Genomic DNA, 17,626 nt, shown 5'->3' on the forward strand with positions numbered 1-17,626 from the left:
ACTTAATAGAAACGCCGTAAGGAGACATAATCTTCCAAATTTTCGGTCATAGACCTTCTTCAGGGATGAATTTATTAAATCCAAAACAGGTTGCATCATTTGGTGATGATACCAACGCGCAATAAATATAATGCGCAACAACATAACTAACGCGACAGGTGCATTGTTAGATGATATTGTGACGTAATGAGTAAAGTCCAGGCAACTATTATGACGTAGAGTAAAAACGGCAAAAGAGTCTATCGATCCATCGGTAAAGAAAGAAAAGTTCACTTGGTCTCAGGCATTGGGAAGGCGCGGAAAGACACATTCATTCCGTGGGGTGCGAGGGTCCCGAGACTGTAGATCAGCTTCTCTTCTTTGAGTTTGCGATCCGTCTCACGGTCGCAAGGGATGGCAACGCATACCTGTAGATCGTTGATGAAATGTCCAGGTTGGTTGAAATGCGTTGCAACTGGAAGGCCAGGTGTGTTAAGTCGGATCGAACGCAGGTGCTCTGTTACTCTGTCTGCTAGACGTCGTTTGGTCTCTCCAATATAAAGCTTAGAGCAGCGAGAGCATCGTATAGCATATACGACGTTTCTGGTGGTGCACTTGAAGGAGGCCTTGACGCGCCAAGTTCTTCTGGGTCCTTGGATGACATCTCCCCTCATGACGTAGGGACAGGTATTGCATCTCGGCCTGCCGCATTGAGATGTGCCAGGTGCATCTGCGGGTTGATTAGGCGGCAATTTGGAGCGAACGAGATGGTCACGCAGAGAACGGTCTTTCCGATATGCCAGAAGTACGGGGTTGTCTCCAAAGATCTCCTTGCAAGAAGGAGATGACAGGAACAGCTTGGCGTTGTTTTTGATAGATCTTGTAATGAGTGCAGACGTGGAATGATAAGTCATCACTAGTGGAACTCGACGACTCTTGTTGTTGTTTATCTTCCCAGTCAAAGCTTCGTCCTGCGAGATCACACTAGATCTTTGAATGGAGTGCTGAATGAGTTCCTGAGGGTAGCCTCTCTTCACGAAGAAATCACCCATCTCGGCAGCCCGTTGTTTAAAACGAGCATCATCGCTGCAGATTCTACGTAGCCTGGTCATATGGGAGTAGGGGATCGCCTTCTTACAAGCCGCTGGATGGGAGGAGTCATATTTCAAGTAGGAGTGAGAAGAAGTAGGTTTGTAGAAGACATCAGTTGAAAGACCTAAATCTTCGATAGAGATGGAGATGTCCAGGAAGTCCACACTGGTGCTCGAGATACAATGTGTGAACTTAAGGGATGGATGGTAGTTATTAGCATATGCGATGAAATCTTGAAGATCCTCCTCTGAGCCGGTGCTTATTCCAAGATAGTCGTCTATGAGCCTGTTCAGACCGGCAGAGATAGCGCGATCTAGCGCGCGCTAGATCGCGCTATCTCTGCGGTGTGGAAGGTACAACGTCGTTTCGGTCCGCCCAACAGCGAGCCACGGCGAGCCAAAACGGCGTGCCACTGGAGCACCTCTTGGGGGTGGTCCACGAGAGATAGCGCGGTCTAGCGCGCGCTAGATCGCGCTATCTCTGCCGGTGTGAACCCGAGCTACGATAGCACGCCGGAAGTCATCAAACACAGTTAAAATTACAAGAGTCTAGAATCTAGATTATTCAAATTAGAAATACATGCACAATGTATACAACGCCATGAAATAAACGTAGGCCGGCTAGCATAATAGGCACAGCGATATCGAGCTCTCAACTAACTAGTACGGGTTCGTAATAGCGCGCGAAATCTTTGACCGCTCTGACCTCATGACGTCACGCGTCATGGCAACAGGACCTCTCAAAAAAGGGGGTGCTACGATAGACCGCGCTATCTCACTGCGGTGTGAATCCGGCGAATGCCAATGGGCGGACCGTGGATCGCGCTACGATAGCGCGATCCACGGTCCGCCCACGGTCCCCCCTTGCGGTGTGAACAGCCTCTATGTATCGCTTAAACAAGACAGGTTTAGGCCCATGATATGATTGTAGCATCTGTTCCTCCACGAACCCAACAAAGAGACAAGCATAAGAGGGGTCCATTTTTGTTCCCATAGCCACACCTTTATGTTGCTTGTAGTAGCGTCCATCAAATTCGAAAGCTGACAAACGGAGAACTAGTTCAGCCAACCTTAGAAGGGTTTCCACACTCGGGGAATCATCGGGGGCATTGCGTTCCAAGAAGTAGCGGAGAGCCCTCAAACCGTCGTCTATGGGTATGTTAGTATACAGAGATGAAATATCCATCGTGAAGAGGAGATGCTTACTTCTTTCATCTAGAGTAACATCCCTTATGAGGCGAACAGCATCAGAGGAGTCTTTCACGTACGTAGGAAGCTGAGTGACAAGAGGGGCTAGGATACTGTCCAAGTACTGACTGACGAGTTCAGTGGGGCAATTACACGTTGATACAATCGGTCTTCCAGGTGTGTTAGCTTTATGGATCTTAGGTAGTAAGTAGAAAGTAGAGCACCGAGGATTATCTTGAATGAGATTAGACGCATTCTTGGGCAGGTCGTCATTTTGTATCAACTCTTGTACTGTATCCTTGACCATGGTATGGTGCTCAGGAGTGGGATCAGTTTCGACTGGTTCGTAGAATTCAGGATCAGACAATTGGCGTTCGCCCTCATGAATATATATATATATATATGGCAAAATACAAGATGAATAAAACAACCGTAGAGAGAAAAGTTGATCAAATTTTCGCCCATAGGGCTTCATTAGGAAATGATGAATTTATTAGTCAACAGCACAAAGAAACGCAGTGCGCAAAACGCAAAGCGTAAAAAACAACGCGCTAAAAGGTAAAACGCGAAGCGCAACAGTAAAAAAGAAAAGAGAGAAATAAAGAAAAAAAGAAAAAAGAAAGAAAGGGGAAGGGAAAAAAAAAAGAAGAAAGAAGAAGAAGAAAAAGCCGGGAAGACAAAAGGAAGAGAGAAAAAGGAAAAGGAAAACGACTAGAAGAAAAAAGAGAGAGGGAAAGAAGGGGGCAGAAATAGAGGACAGCTGGGGAGAAAGAAGTAATAGAAAAAAAGAAAAAAATATATATGTGTGTGCGTATATATATATATATATATATATATATATATATATATACACACTGTAAAAAAATAAGCACGTTGTTCAATCATGTCACTATAACAAGTTTTTTAAACGTTTTTGAAATTGTGTAAATTTGCATACACAACTTGTTTAAGGGCCACCGCACACCTTACGACCCGACTGGTCTGCGACTGGCTTGCGACGGAGTGAGGGGAGATGAATCGCAAGGTGGTCATAAGCCTCGACACTGCACACCTTGCGATCTGACTACCACGCTGTCTGCGACTCACGCATGCGCTTTTGCTTTTTGCCATAACAACTGAGAAAATGCGCTTACTACTGCGTATGCGCGTTGTTTATCATATACGCATCGTGCAACTCTGCTGTCTGATTGGCTGGAATTTGGATTGAGCTTGCGATCCAGTTGTAAGGATTCGACATGTCAAATCCTTACGATTTTCCTTGCGATTTGTCTATGACCGGTCTGCGACTCTAAGCTGACAAGAGCTGTGACGTCACATTTCCCCTCGCCCAGTCGCCGACTAGTCGGGTCGTAAAGGCCACCGCACACCTTACGACTGTTCGCGATCCGATTTTGGAACAAATCGCATTTTGCTTATTTTCTGAAAATGTGAATGGGACATATCATTTTATTTGAGGTTGAAATCAATTGAAAGAATACTAATATAACCATTTTGAAAGATTACAAGCTTTTATTTTTGAGTAAAGGCCAAATTAGTTTCAAATCGTAGTCAATCGTACGACTGCTATGACGTCATTGCGACTAGATATTGAATTCGCTTTTATTCTAAGGAGGATGATAGCATAGTCACAGATTTGAACATAGGTATTCGTACGATGATTTAGAACATTACACAGTAAGATATTCCAAGTCTCAATATTAGCATCAAATTCTACTACATTTTATTCTGAAATCGAGTCGCCGACCAGTCGTAAGGTGTGCGGTGGCCTTAAAACTTTAAACAATAGTTGTTAGACTAAGAGTGACGGGCTTAAACAACTTGTTCAAAATTTTGAGTAGCGTTTTTACAGTGTATATATATTTATAAACTCTGCCCATAGTTACGATAGTGATAGCTTTAATAAAGATTGTTCTCTTTCTGCATAATACCAGACAGCACTACCCTTGAGCATGGTATTAATGCGTGATGATTCGAAAGTAGAACTTAAAGACAGCTTGTGAAAAATACCCAAGAGCGATTTAGGCTTTCAGAAATTCAGGCTGCTCAGTTGTTAAGATAATGAAGTACACGCAACTGAGCAGTGATGGACTAAATATTGGTCTTGTCCATAGCCAACGGGTGCCTGGGGCAAATGAATTCCAATGGTTTGTTGTGTAATGATTACATTATACTTCACCAGCATTTGTATAGCACATGAAATAATTCATATTTGTTTACGATTATATCATTGTGTACACTGATTACTATCATTGTTTGTCGTGTATGTTGTTGTGATTGTCAAAGCAAGATAACGTATATCACCTTTTTCGATCTCATATCATGTACTGTAAATCCGTTCACAGGTCGCTATGATGAAAAGCATGCAGACACCATTTCGGAGTGATTGTCTAATATAATCGCACTCAAAGAAGTGTGTTATGTGTGTTACTAGTAGTGGTCAAGTTTTAAAATCAATATGACAAAAAAACGAAGAAGCAGAAATGATTATATGCCAAAAGAATTTGTAAGCAATTGTATACTTGTTGTCAGGGGTCAGTTTGAATAATTAATTAGTTTTTGCTTTTTGTTATCCATCAACCACTTTCCATATTGGCATGTGGATGTACATTGTATGATGTTGGTTCATAATAATGTTTAAAGTGTGAATAAATAAAAGAAAGATAAAAAACGGGGGTTTTGTCTTGAAAGTTGGGAAACAACAATTATCTGCCATTAATATTTTATTAAACTAAAGTACGTAGGATTCTGCTGAATGGAAGATATGATTCAAGTTTGATGTAATGTCATTCAAATGCCTTCTAGAATATGGCTATTTGTATTTGAGGTGAAAAGCGTCTTTAAAGTTGTGTCGTAAGTTCGTACACGTACAGGGCTAACCTCTCATGGGTGAAGTTACGAGCCCGAAGAAAGCATGCAACAACATATATATAATGTATAATGTAATTAATCATCGATACTCTACAGGCTGGTTTAGAAAGCAGTAATAGAAACAATGATGGAGGAGGGGAAGGTTGATTTCTGGTCGAATTGATCAGGTATACGGAAAATTGTTCTTTATGGGTTGACAAGACATTTTCAGCTAAATGCTTGAATTACTTAAATAAACTCACCATTAATACATGCCAGCAATGTCGGTAGCGACACGGTAGCCGCCATCAAGTTCGATGCAGTAATTATCCATCATGCAAGCAGATCAAACATTTAGGACAGAAGAGAGATAGAGAAAGGGGGAGGGTGGAATGTGTATCAGGAGACTAAAAGTACAAAGACCTATGCTCTCTTGGTTAGTGTGATTATATTCGTTTTACGTTACTCTCAACCGTTATAATTATCAAATTATTATTTTAAGTTAATGCGATTGAACTCCACGTTCATGTAAAATTGAATGTAATCCTCGACGAATAAGGCTATTATCATCTTTGTCATACTGATGTAGTCTTTATGGGCTGTTGCACAACGAGCACATTTTATCTCAAGCTTGTATTACATATACATTTGTTAGAAATCGTTTCAAAGTTTTATTAAAAATCAATATTTTGCAGTTAAAAACCAATAACACTTCAATTTTAGTTACCATGGCAAACACGAATCATCGTTTGGTATATTAATAGGGAGAAGGGAAACATTATGAAATATGATTACAATGACTATAATGATTATAATCATGATCATCGTCCCTTTTCAGTGTTATTTTTTTCTATGAACTCTTTGGAGAGCTTTTCTAAACCAACCCTTCCCCCCAAATATGTTTCATGAATATGGGGCAGCTGGTTTTATATTAATAATTGATAACCACTGAACGAACATCGTACCAAAATGTGAATGAAGTTAAGACTAGTTGACCCTCCCTACACTTTGCCAAACGATGCACGAAGTTTGATTAAATACATTGAATGTTGCACTCATCTCTGACAAGTTTCTGCCATAATCCCCCATGATTTTCTCACAAAATTGATCACTTTAGTCGGCTTCAGAGAGATTAGTGTGATGCTTTCAAATCATATTCATTTTTGATGAAAGAGCTTCTAGCGGGACAAAGCAATCTAGATTATTGTCGGCAATTGTCGGATGACTCACAAACAATTTTATGACAACATCCTTATACAACATTGATAGTCAGCCATTTGAAAGAATTGTGTTCTTCAAATAGAGAGTTTTGTCTTTGCATGCCCTAAAAGGAATTATAAGACACGAATCTTCATATATTCAGATTATGTAATTCAGTCAAATAAGGACAAATATATTACCCATTTCACGCTTCCCATTCTTCCTTCAGATAAGTTCAGTATTGGCCCGATTGTATATAAGAATATTAATGACTAGCAGAGCCCGTGGAAATTCCACGGGTTTTGGGGGTGTGATTAAGCATAGGTCTATGGATTAAGTTAAATAGAATTTGTTGTAGATTGACAGGTTTATTCAAGATAGGGAAAGAAATAAACATTTAAACTTTTTAAGAAAACATTTTAGAAGGTTGTGGTTGTGGTTTGAAAGGAATGTGAAAGTTAGGTTTTTATTTGAAGTCGTAATTTGTTTTGAAAAATATATGATTGATTAAAGGTAAAAGTGAGAAAGTAAAAAGTGATAAAGAGTTTAGGATTTTGGTTAATAAAAGAAATACAGATAAGAGAATTAAAATGCTATTGAAGTTGGACGATATGATATTTAGTTAAAGTAGCGTTTAAAAATATTGCCCCTCATTTTAACTATAAAAAGGGAAGTTTAAAAAGTATTTGGTTTTGGAGGATTTACATTAACCCTTTTATTTACTTGTTCAACGTATTTCATTGCATTAGCTGATATTCATTTTATCGCCCCCGCCTTTAATTTTTTTTTTTTTACTGTTTTTTATTTCTATTGGTCCCAAAAAGTAAAGAAGAAAGAAAATATTTTAAAATGACGCAAGTTTATTTTTTTTATGTATTGTTATTTTTTTGTCCCTTTATCACTAAAAATAAAGGATTAAAGAAAGAAAATAATAAGGAAGTATAAAGGAAAGGAAGGACGAAAGAAAAGAAAGAAGAAGTGAAAAGTAAAGAAAGGGTAAATAAAAGGGAAAAAAGAAAGAACAAAGTGAAAGGAGTCAAAGGGAAAAATGTAAAATAAAAAGAAAAGAAAAAGTATGAAAGCAATGGGGAAAAAACAAAGAACAAAAGAATCAAAGAAGGAATGAAAGAAATGAAGCAAGCAAATTAAGATAGAAAGAACGAAAGACAGAAAATTTATTAAAGAAGAGGAAGGCCTTATTTGGCGCAGTTGGGAACATTCATTCTTGATGTTAATGTATATCATTATTATTATAAGGATATAAATGAAGAATAGAAAAAAGTAAAAAAATAAAAATAAAAGTATGGAAGGTAACTTATACGAAACGAAGAAAGAAGGAAAGAATTTAAAGAAATATAGAAGGAAGGAATAAAGTGAAAATTTCATCAAAATCGAATGTAAAATAAGAAAGTTATGACATTTGAAAGTTTCTCTTGATTTCACAAAACAGTCTTATGCACATCCTGTTTGATATGCAAATAAGGAGACTGATGACATCATCCACTCACTGTTTCTTTTGTATTTTATTATATGAATTATGAAATATTCTAATTTTCTCCTCATTGTCAAGTGAAACAGCTATTAATTCCTCCCTGAACATGTGGAATCGGTATTGTATGATACTATATGGTTCAGTTAAGTTGATCCTTATTACCAAATCTGTAAAAAAATGAAGTTTCTCTTGATTTCACAAAACAGTTTTATGCACATCCTGTTTGATATGCAAATAAGGAGACTGGTGACATCATCCACTCACTATTTCTTTTGTATTTTATTATATGAATTATGAAATATTCAAATTTTCTCCTCATTGTCAAGTGAAACAACTATTAATTCCTCCCTGAACATGTGGAATCGGTATTGTATGATACTATATGGTTCAGTTAAGTTGATCCTTATTGCCAAATCTGTAAAAAATGAAATATTGTATAATTCAAACAATAAAAAACAAAAGAAATAGTGCAGTGAGGGACATCATCGACTGTCTCATTTGCATGTCACCGAGTTGTACATATCACTGTTTTGTGAAAAATAACCGAGATCTTAAAATGTCATAACTTTCTTGTTTTACATCCGATATTGATGAAATTTTCAGCATTATGCTAGTTTGATTTTTCTCTATTTATTCAAATCAAAATGTTTATGGGGTGGACTTGACTTTTAAGAAGAAGTAAGATTTAATTATAATTATTAATAGCTCCATGATTTAATAATACAGGCCTAAATAGAAATTCACATGAAAGTAAAAAGAGAATAAAGTTGGGTAGGAACGGGGAAGGAATATGATTTAAAGAAAAAGCAAAAATATATCCCCACCACCCCCCCCCCCCCCCCCCGGAAAAAAAACACATTCCGTCGGGTTCGATCTAGGGTCCCTGCACACGTCAAAACATTGTGCTTACGCAAGTCGCCATAGATCGCTTTCATAATACTTCTGGGTTTTTAATGCTATTTAAAATGTTGTAAGTCTGTGCGCCGCTGTTGACCAATCAGAACGCGTCATATTTTCAATAAAATAAAATGCAATCTTACCTTACTTTTTACGTCTTCTTACTTCTTGCTTACCAACCTGTCCGTAAGTGTACACGTCACTTCTTATAGGTCCATGCTTCTTATTAAGCACTGTTCACATCAGTAAACACGTACATCAAACTCCTCTTTTTCACGATCGAAAGAGCCCCACGCCAATACCGAAATCATATCACGTACCCGGCCGTGCTGGCTGACCAATCAGAACGCGGCGTTCGGAGCGAGATACCCACGTGACGCGTCTGTCGTCTGTCATGGTCGAATGTCGGGCTACAACACGCAATTCTGCGGGGACTTTCGGTGGAAGAGTCGGACGACGACTTCGTCGTGCGAGGTCGTGATGGACTGCGAGTGCGGCGAGTCCGTGTAGAGTGGCAGGCCCGACACGCGGTGCGATTTTGGAGCCCGGGTGTGGCGGATCCCGGGAGGAGATACGGTTCAACCGATCACCCCCTTCCGGACTTAGAGTATTCATGTAATAGACTAGCAGAGCCCGTGGAAATTCCAAGGGTTTTGGGGGTGTGATTAAGTTAAATAGAATTTGTTGTAGATTGACATGTTTATTCAAGATAGGGAAAGAAATAAACATTTGAATTTTTTAAGAGAAGGTTGTGGTTTGAAAGGAATGTGAAAGTTAGGTTTTTATTTGCAGTCGTAATTTGTTTTGAAAAATATATGATTGATTAAAGGTAAAAGTGAGAAAGTAAAAAGTGATAAAGAGTATAGGATTATGGTTAATAGAAGAAATACAGATAAGAGAATTAAAATGCTATTGAAGTTGGACAAATATGATATTTAGTTAAAGTAGCGTTTAAAAATATTGCCCCTCATTTTAACTATAAAAAGGGAAGTTTAAAAAGTATTTGGTTTTGGAGGATTTACATTAACCCTTTTATTTACTTGTTCAACGTATTTCATTGCATTAGCTGATATTCATTTTATCGCCCCCGCTTTTTATTTATTTTTTTTTATTTTTTTTTACTGTTTTTTATTTCTATTGGACAGGTCCCAAAAAGTAAAGAAGAAAGAAAACATTTTAAAATGACGCAAGTTTATTTTTTTTATTTATTATTATTTTTTTGTCCCCTTTATCACCAAAAAAAAAGGATTAAAGAAAGAAAATAATAAGGAAGTATAAAGGAAAGGAAGGACGAAAGAAAAGAAAGAAGTGAAAAGTAAAGAAAGGATAAATAAAAGGGAAAAAAGAAAGAACAAAGTGAAAGGAGTCAAAGGGAAAAAATGTAAAATAAGAAGAAAAAGAAAAAAGTATGAAAGCAATGGTGAAGAAACAAAGAAGCCGTATAGTTGCGATATGGACTGAAGTTAGCGATCATAATGATGTAAACCTGCCGCGCGCACACACAGGCGGCGCGGCGCAAACTGCCCCATCCTTCGCGAGGCAGGTTCACATTATTATGATCGCTAACTTTAGTCCAAATCGCAACTACGGCGAAGGCGAAGTCCAACTGAGAATTCAAACGAAGGCGTCGAGATCGGCTGAAATTCAGGTTATGAATTGATTAGACATTTGGGAATAAAATTATTATATTGTTCCAAAATTAATTGGCGAAAATCGCCCGTTGCGAAAGTGCATTTCAGTTGTGACAGAATGCCAAAATCTCATTTCACGTTCACTTTAAATTCTACACATGATTCAAATCAAAGATCTCGCCATGTTTGATATATTTGTCCTTTTAAACGGTATTCGATGTGGTTACGCCTTGTTTTTTGTTTTCCACAGTAATTATTGCATGTATGAACAGAAGTGAAATAGTTGTTGTGAAGCACTGTGTGAATGTTGTGTGATCATGGAGCTATGGTATGATGGTATTCTAGTTAATTCATCATTTTTGTTATAAGACTGTAAACCTGGTGGATGTGAGGGAGTGGCCTGGATGAAAGGAAAGTGAACATGTGTCCAATTACTGATTTGCACATGTGCATTCCCTACATTCCATGCAAAGAGTAAAGGAGATGTCCACCCCACCAAAAAATTAATTTGAATTTAAGGAAAAATAAAGTATTGCAGAAAATTTCATAAAAACTATGATTCAAAATTTAAAAAATTACTATTTTGACATTTAGAAATTTGCCTAATTTTACAAAACAATTATATGCTCATATTGGTCAATGTGCAAATTACAGAACCGATTATCTCACTCACACACTCTAATTTCTTGTGTATTTTTTTTTGTTTGATACATGTACATGACATGTATATTTTATTTTAATTTTCTCATTTTCTTTAACAAATTTTGAGAGGGATTTTAATTCCTCCATTAACATTCGTAGTTTCCATGAATGTTACATATTGTGATTCGATGAAGAGTTTTTATATCAAATTTGCTAAAGTTGTGATAATAAAATGCAACCAAAATTTAGAAAGTAATGTGATGTGAGTGACATGATCAACTTTATTTGCATACCATTGTTTTGTGTATATAACTGTTTTGTGTTAAAAAAGGGAAATTTCTCTATTAATTCAAAGATTTTTTGTTGATGTGCACTTGACCTTTAACTCACCTCCCTTCCCACCCCTGCCCAAATAAGTGTAATCAAGAACTTGATAATCAAAGTGATTAAGAAGAAGTAACTGAGATTTAATCATAGTTATTAATAGCTCCATGATTTAATAATACAGGCCTAAATAGAAATTCACATGAAAGTAAAAAGAGAATAAAGCTGGGTAGGAACGGGGAAGGAATATGATTTAAAGAAAAAGCAAAAATATATCCACACCACCCCCCGAAAAAAAACACATTCCGGCGGGTTCGTTTCAGGGTCCCTGCACACGTCAAAACATTGTGCTTACGTAAGTCGCCACAGATCGCTTTCTTACTGCTTTGTAATTTGTAATGCTATATTTAATGTTTGAAGTCTGTGCGCCGCTGTTGACCAATCAGAACGCGGCGTTTGGAGCGAGACGACCCACGTGACGCGTCTGTCGTCTGTAATGGTCGAATGTCGGGCTACAACACGCAAGTCTACGGGGATTTTCGGTGGAAGAATCGGACGACGACCTCGTCGTGCGAGGTCGTGATTGGCTGCGAGTGCGGCGAGTCCGTGAAGAGTGGCAGGCCCGACACGCGGTGCGATTTTGGAGCCCGGGCGTGGCGGATCCTGGGAGGAGATACGGTTCAACCGATCACCCCCATTCGGGCTTAGAGTATTCATGTAATAGATGGCTCAACAGCTTATCAAAATAAAAGTTTCCAGGGAAGTTACCATTGATTTCAATTGTACCTTGAATGAAACGGGGCCATGGATACATGTTTCTGATATCTTTTGGCATGTCTGGCGTATAATGTTTAATTTCCGGAAACGAGACTTTCACTTTTTCACTTTTATTCAAATACCCGTTTACTAAGATATTCAAATGTGACATATACATTTGAAAAGAAATAGCGTCTCCGATAATCTTAAAGCATGAATAAAAGTGTAAAATATAGACTTAGTTTTGTCCTTCTTGCAGTTCATAACTAGGGGACGCGGAACGGTTTTTAAAGTACGGGGATCAGATGGTAATTTGTACGTTTTTGTACACGTTTATTGAAAAAAAAAATGGGCGAGGGGGCTGCCCCCAGGCCCCTGATACCTTATGAACTTCATCATGTTTATAAATAAAATCTTTAAGAAAGAACCATCGCTTGAATATGAATGATTTTCTAGGGTGAATTATTACGTACTTGTCTAAACTTCTGAATTAAACTTTATAATAATAATCCCGATTGCCTTTAAAGAGAATGGGGATACCACCAATGGGGACGGCACCCATATTGACACAGCCCAGTCTAAATCACCTATCATTTTAGTGCTATACTGTAAAGAACTTCACTCTGATTCATGCATGAAGTACAATGGAAAAAAACATGATCATGTCAGCATGTGATATATAATTTTGACATTTTTTGTAATCTAACTAATAAAACAAATAAGCTTTATACGTACAAGGGTCTGCATTTAAACGAGTTTAATAAATCCATTTGTGGGTTTCTTATTCTTATTATTAAAACATTTCTAGTTTCATAATGTGTGTAAATGTGGATACTAAAACAGGTAATTCCATGAATATGATAGTTCCATGAATATAATATTCATTATTACCCAATCTATCCAGGCTTCTGATAAAGTATGCGGCAATACCTAGCAGATCATGAATTATACAACGCGTTATGAATCGATAATAGACTCTAATATAACGATGCATTCATTCAGTGAACTTGATCATTTTTATGTTAGGTTGTTTTGAAGCTGTAATGTCTCAGAGACGTTGTGAGATTATATTACTACTAAAACAAGTATCTTGGTATCCGATACTACAAATCCGACAACGAAACTAGCAGTCAGAAAGAAATGGAGACGATATGCCACATTTTTAACCCAGATTGGCGGTATATTATCTAGAGTCCCTCTGCAAACCTAGATCTTGTAAATATTGGATAGTCAGTGATTTATCAAAATATTTGATTGATTCCAGCCATCAATTAATTCTATTAATTGTTTATGTCCAACTGTTGTTTATCAATCATCTTATTGTCAGAGCCTGATGAATTATATTAATACCAGATATGAGCAGTTGACGAAGTTGCATCTGTGATGATTAACTTAACATGCTTAATTATTAAAATTATCGAGAATTTGGTTATGTAATGCTCACACCAAAAGCCACGCTTATACGTATAATTAATGTTTGATTTAATATAATATTTTTAATAAATGCGTCTCAAATATTCATTCAAACATTTACGATAGGGCTTACATGATATAATCACATATTTTCTATGTTATGTTTACAAAACATATACCTTAATCTTGTGTCTTCAACATCACATTAGTCATTGTCCGAGTTTATAATTATCGGTTTAAATGCCGTTAAGGCATGTGAACTTGCCAAAAAACACAAGTTGTAAGGGGTGTTTTTCTGAATGTTTCCCCTAAGATATTCATTTGTCATCATAGCAACAGTTAAATTTGAATATCGGCGTTAATACTGCTCAAACGGGGCCCATGGAAATATGGACTAAAAGACTACTAAAAGGATGGAGGACATTGACCGGTCCAGTATCGGGGGATTGGATTAGTTATTCATGGAATATAACACCAAACCTTTCTATAATTCAGCATGAAAATGTGATGAGATGTGTTTCTATCAACCCCTTCATCTTCTATCATCTTACTCGTCTCCGGAGAGAAACAACCTATCTTTCAATCATCACCCATCAATCATTTATGTTTTCATATCATAATCATATTAAACATATACACTGTGAACTTAATGCATTGTGATCACAATACATGCCGTCGATAATGGATCCATTGAATCAACATCGCTCAGGGTAATTACATTAATGATTACATTATGACGTAATTGTATTCGATTGAATAGATTTTGTATTCTATCTCACTCCAGTGGATCACTGGGATATAGATCAATACGGATGAATATACGTACATCCATATCAATAATAATACATTTATTTGATTACCATCTGCATTTATGATCAATTCTCGAGATTTCAATTATTAATTCACTAATTACGCAAAATAATACACCCAGAAAATTCTAACTGAGAATGTATTTCTTTATGAGGAGATGTTTCATAGTTCATTGAAAGGAAACGTTTGAAATAGAAATCGTGAAAGATGTCCTTTTTTTAACAAAGGGATCAATTTATAACCAGAGAATTGTCATGGTGATGTAGGTGACAATGACATTACTACTCCCTGGCACTCCTGAAAAACCGATAGAATATATTTGTCTGACTATATATAATACTTTACCTTACTGTCCTCGCATTCATTCGAACAACCCCCCCCCCCCCAAAAAAAAAAAAAAAAAAAAAAAAAAAAAAACATAAATAAATAAATGAAAAAAAAAGACAACAATCATGACACCGCCTCACCCCTAAACCAAAACCTTCGCCACAATCTACACCATTATTAAATATATTTTAGTAATATCCCCGGATAGACATTAAGAAGATGTCATGTAATGAGAATAATGTCCTCTCAAATATCAGGACTATTCAAAGTCGTAACCGACGAATTGACTATCGCCATTTTTGTAACCTCTAACTTCATTTGTCTTTGCCGAAATAAATTGATGATAATAATAACTTTATGATTATCTTTTTAAAAATCAAATATGCAGAATTTTGAAGAAAAAGCAAAGAAATTGAAAATACAACCAAAGTTGCGTGCTGTGACCCTTCAAGTGGCAAGGGCAGACCGCTCTACGTGATTGTCATTGACAGGGACGAGATAATACCGTACCACTCGCACATGACGCAGGGGCGCCGGAAGCAGAAGCGAGCACAACAAATTTTCGCCCCAAACAAAACAAGGGGAGGACTAGGAGGAGAAAAGAGAAGGGTAGCAAAATGTAAAGATGTATTAGAAGAGAGGAAGAAATGGGTATGGTATAAAATTTAGCTATACCCGTTACGCGTTTCGTGCCCAAGTAGAATATCTCGATTGGTATTGCAGTCAAGAATGTTGTACCCTTGTGTGGGTTGTAGAGGAAGTTATGTAAATAAAAGAGAGAGAAAAAATCCCCGAAGTCCAAAGTTTACGGCAAAGCCACTGGAACTAGGAGGGCAGTTGCCCCATTATATTTGTACTAGTTTAGAGGGATCCAGCTAGGGCCATAGTGCCACCCACACCAATTGTCAAAAGTGCATGGGAAGAAGAAAAAGGAAGATGAGTGAGAAATAAATAAATAAATGAAAAAGAAAGAATGTGGAAAAGTTAAAACAGTTAAGAAAATAAGGGCAGGGGAGTATTGACACATCGCTATATCAAAATGAAAATGTTCACTAGCGCTTCGCGCTCGCATCGCCTATTTAATGAGATACATATATAGTATTTATAAGGAATACATGGCGTTTAAAATGTCTCATCTTCAGGTCATTATGTCACAACATATTTCACATTGGGCTTCGCGCTTTCATTATTTTGTTCTGTGAAAAAAAAGGGGGATCCCGTCTCCTTTTTAATGAATTATTCCTATTGAATTTCACCAAATTGTCCATCAAATCCAACATGTTCAAAATGCGAAGGTAGAGTCGTTATAACCGGTCGTTTCGCTCTCATGCATTTGGGTTTCTTAGAAACAATATATTATACGTCCCCCTTATCCCCTTGAAATTTCAGCGTCGGACCATGGATAGCGCCTAAATTTGGGACATGAGGCCCTTGTTCACCTAAAAGGTAAGCCCCATTTGAATGTTTACCCCCCCAAAAAAAAAAAATAAATCTGGAACTGCGTCCACTGCCCACTAGCATGGACAAAAAACAACCATGCATGGTTGTACCCCGGGATGGTACCAGTGAGTGGGGAGTAGAGAAGATTGATAAGCTTTATTGGCTGCTTGATTAGGTTGTTTTGAAACAGTGACAGGGCACATAATCGTCTAACAAATGTCGGCTAGGCTTACGAATTATAGTTCCGCGTAGAAACTGGCTGGTCCATTTATCACTAATTTATGATAGAATGAATGTAATGATGCAACCCTCACAAAGGTCGGATAGCCTTTACTGGATATACAGTGTCATGAGTGCAGTAGTGTTAATTAATGGGGGAACAGGAGTAGGCTTCCAGGATTAAAAAGGGGCAGGTTATGGTTGAACCCTGGGCGGCTACTTATCTGTTTTAGTCCACGGCTTCAAAATCACCCCTAAACCCGTTATTTGTTTTTGGTCATAATGAACCATGTCAACACATTATAGAGCCGATCAATGAAATTTCATATTCACATCAAAATCCAGATAAATATGGAGGAGAAGGAGATGTGACAAACTAAGAAATATATACTTTTGACTCGCATTTTTTTTTCAATTTCAAGAAACACATAAATATAATTTCTCGTTTTGGACTTCTGGCACCGTTAACGCGTCATCCGCGTATCAACCTCTTTTACGCATTTATTCTTTTTCATGCCAGTACGGTGTACAATGAAGTCCAGTGGCCCCGCCCTAGAGGGAATCAGCTATCATCTTCCCTATCAAAAGATATGTATACAACCCAGGATTCAACCATCATTCCCTTGGACCATTGATAGAAGTACAAAATTCCCTGCTCTCAGGCTACACTCCCATCTAATGATCTATTTGAAGAAGGTCATATTCTGATTATTGTTTTCTTTCAAAATTATCAAGGACATGCTGGCTATAATTTGTATGCTATGCGATATGGCATCAGAGTTTGTGATTATTCTCAAATACCCTCCTTAAAAAATATCAGGTTTCCTTTCATCAATAACATTATCTCAAAATATTCTGAGATTTAAGAAATCTGAAAGTCAGCAATCGGGTAACACCAACAAATTACAAGCTCAGTATAATCTACAACTCTCATGTTTTTGTTCTTTGACTCACTCATTTTTTTTCGTAAAAAGGTGTGGTTATTACTAAATACTTACCCAAGAACAAAATGCAAGCGGATTCAACTGAAAGTAAATTTGGAGCAATGATTCCTGAAAATTCAGAGCAGTATGTTGTTTGTCGAATAATGATCATGGTTCGGTATTGCCTGTACGCTGGTCATGATTGCTGTAACCATCTACCTTGTCTTATACAACGATGAAGAGAAAAAGAAATGCTATCTCGTATGTGGTTTTGTATCTTATATAAAGAAAACCTGTTGGAACTGAGATCAAGTACTCATGAATAATCCAACATGTTGAAGAGAACGGTGGATTACAGGGTAGTAAGGCAGCCTTCCTACTCGGTATAAGCACGTCTCTCGGGAATGTGTCTAACACGTACCTGATAACAGATTCATTGCTTACACC

General features: G+C 37.4%; 1 protein-coding gene across 1 annotated transcript; it reads right to left on the reverse strand.

Moving 5' to 3' along the window:
- Positions 1-269: 269 nt before the first annotated feature.
- On the reverse strand, positions 270-2,565 carry LOC129255387 (uncharacterized). Its single transcript, XM_064096063.1, has 2 exons — positions 2,021-2,565; positions 270-1,356 (listed from the first exon to the last, which is right to left on the reverse strand). Exons 1-2 carry the CDS (start codon positions 2,563-2,565, stop codon positions 270-272), a joined length of 1,632 nt encoding a protein of 543 aa, XP_063952133.1.
- Positions 2,566-17,626: the final 15,061 nt, after the last annotated feature.

This window comes from Lytechinus pictus, chromosome 3, assembly GCF_037042905.1.
Source record: "Lytechinus pictus isolate F3 Inbred chromosome 3, Lp3.0, whole genome shotgun sequence".
NCBI classification, from domain to species: domain Eukaryota; kingdom Metazoa; phylum Echinodermata; class Echinoidea; order Temnopleuroida; family Toxopneustidae; genus Lytechinus; species Lytechinus pictus.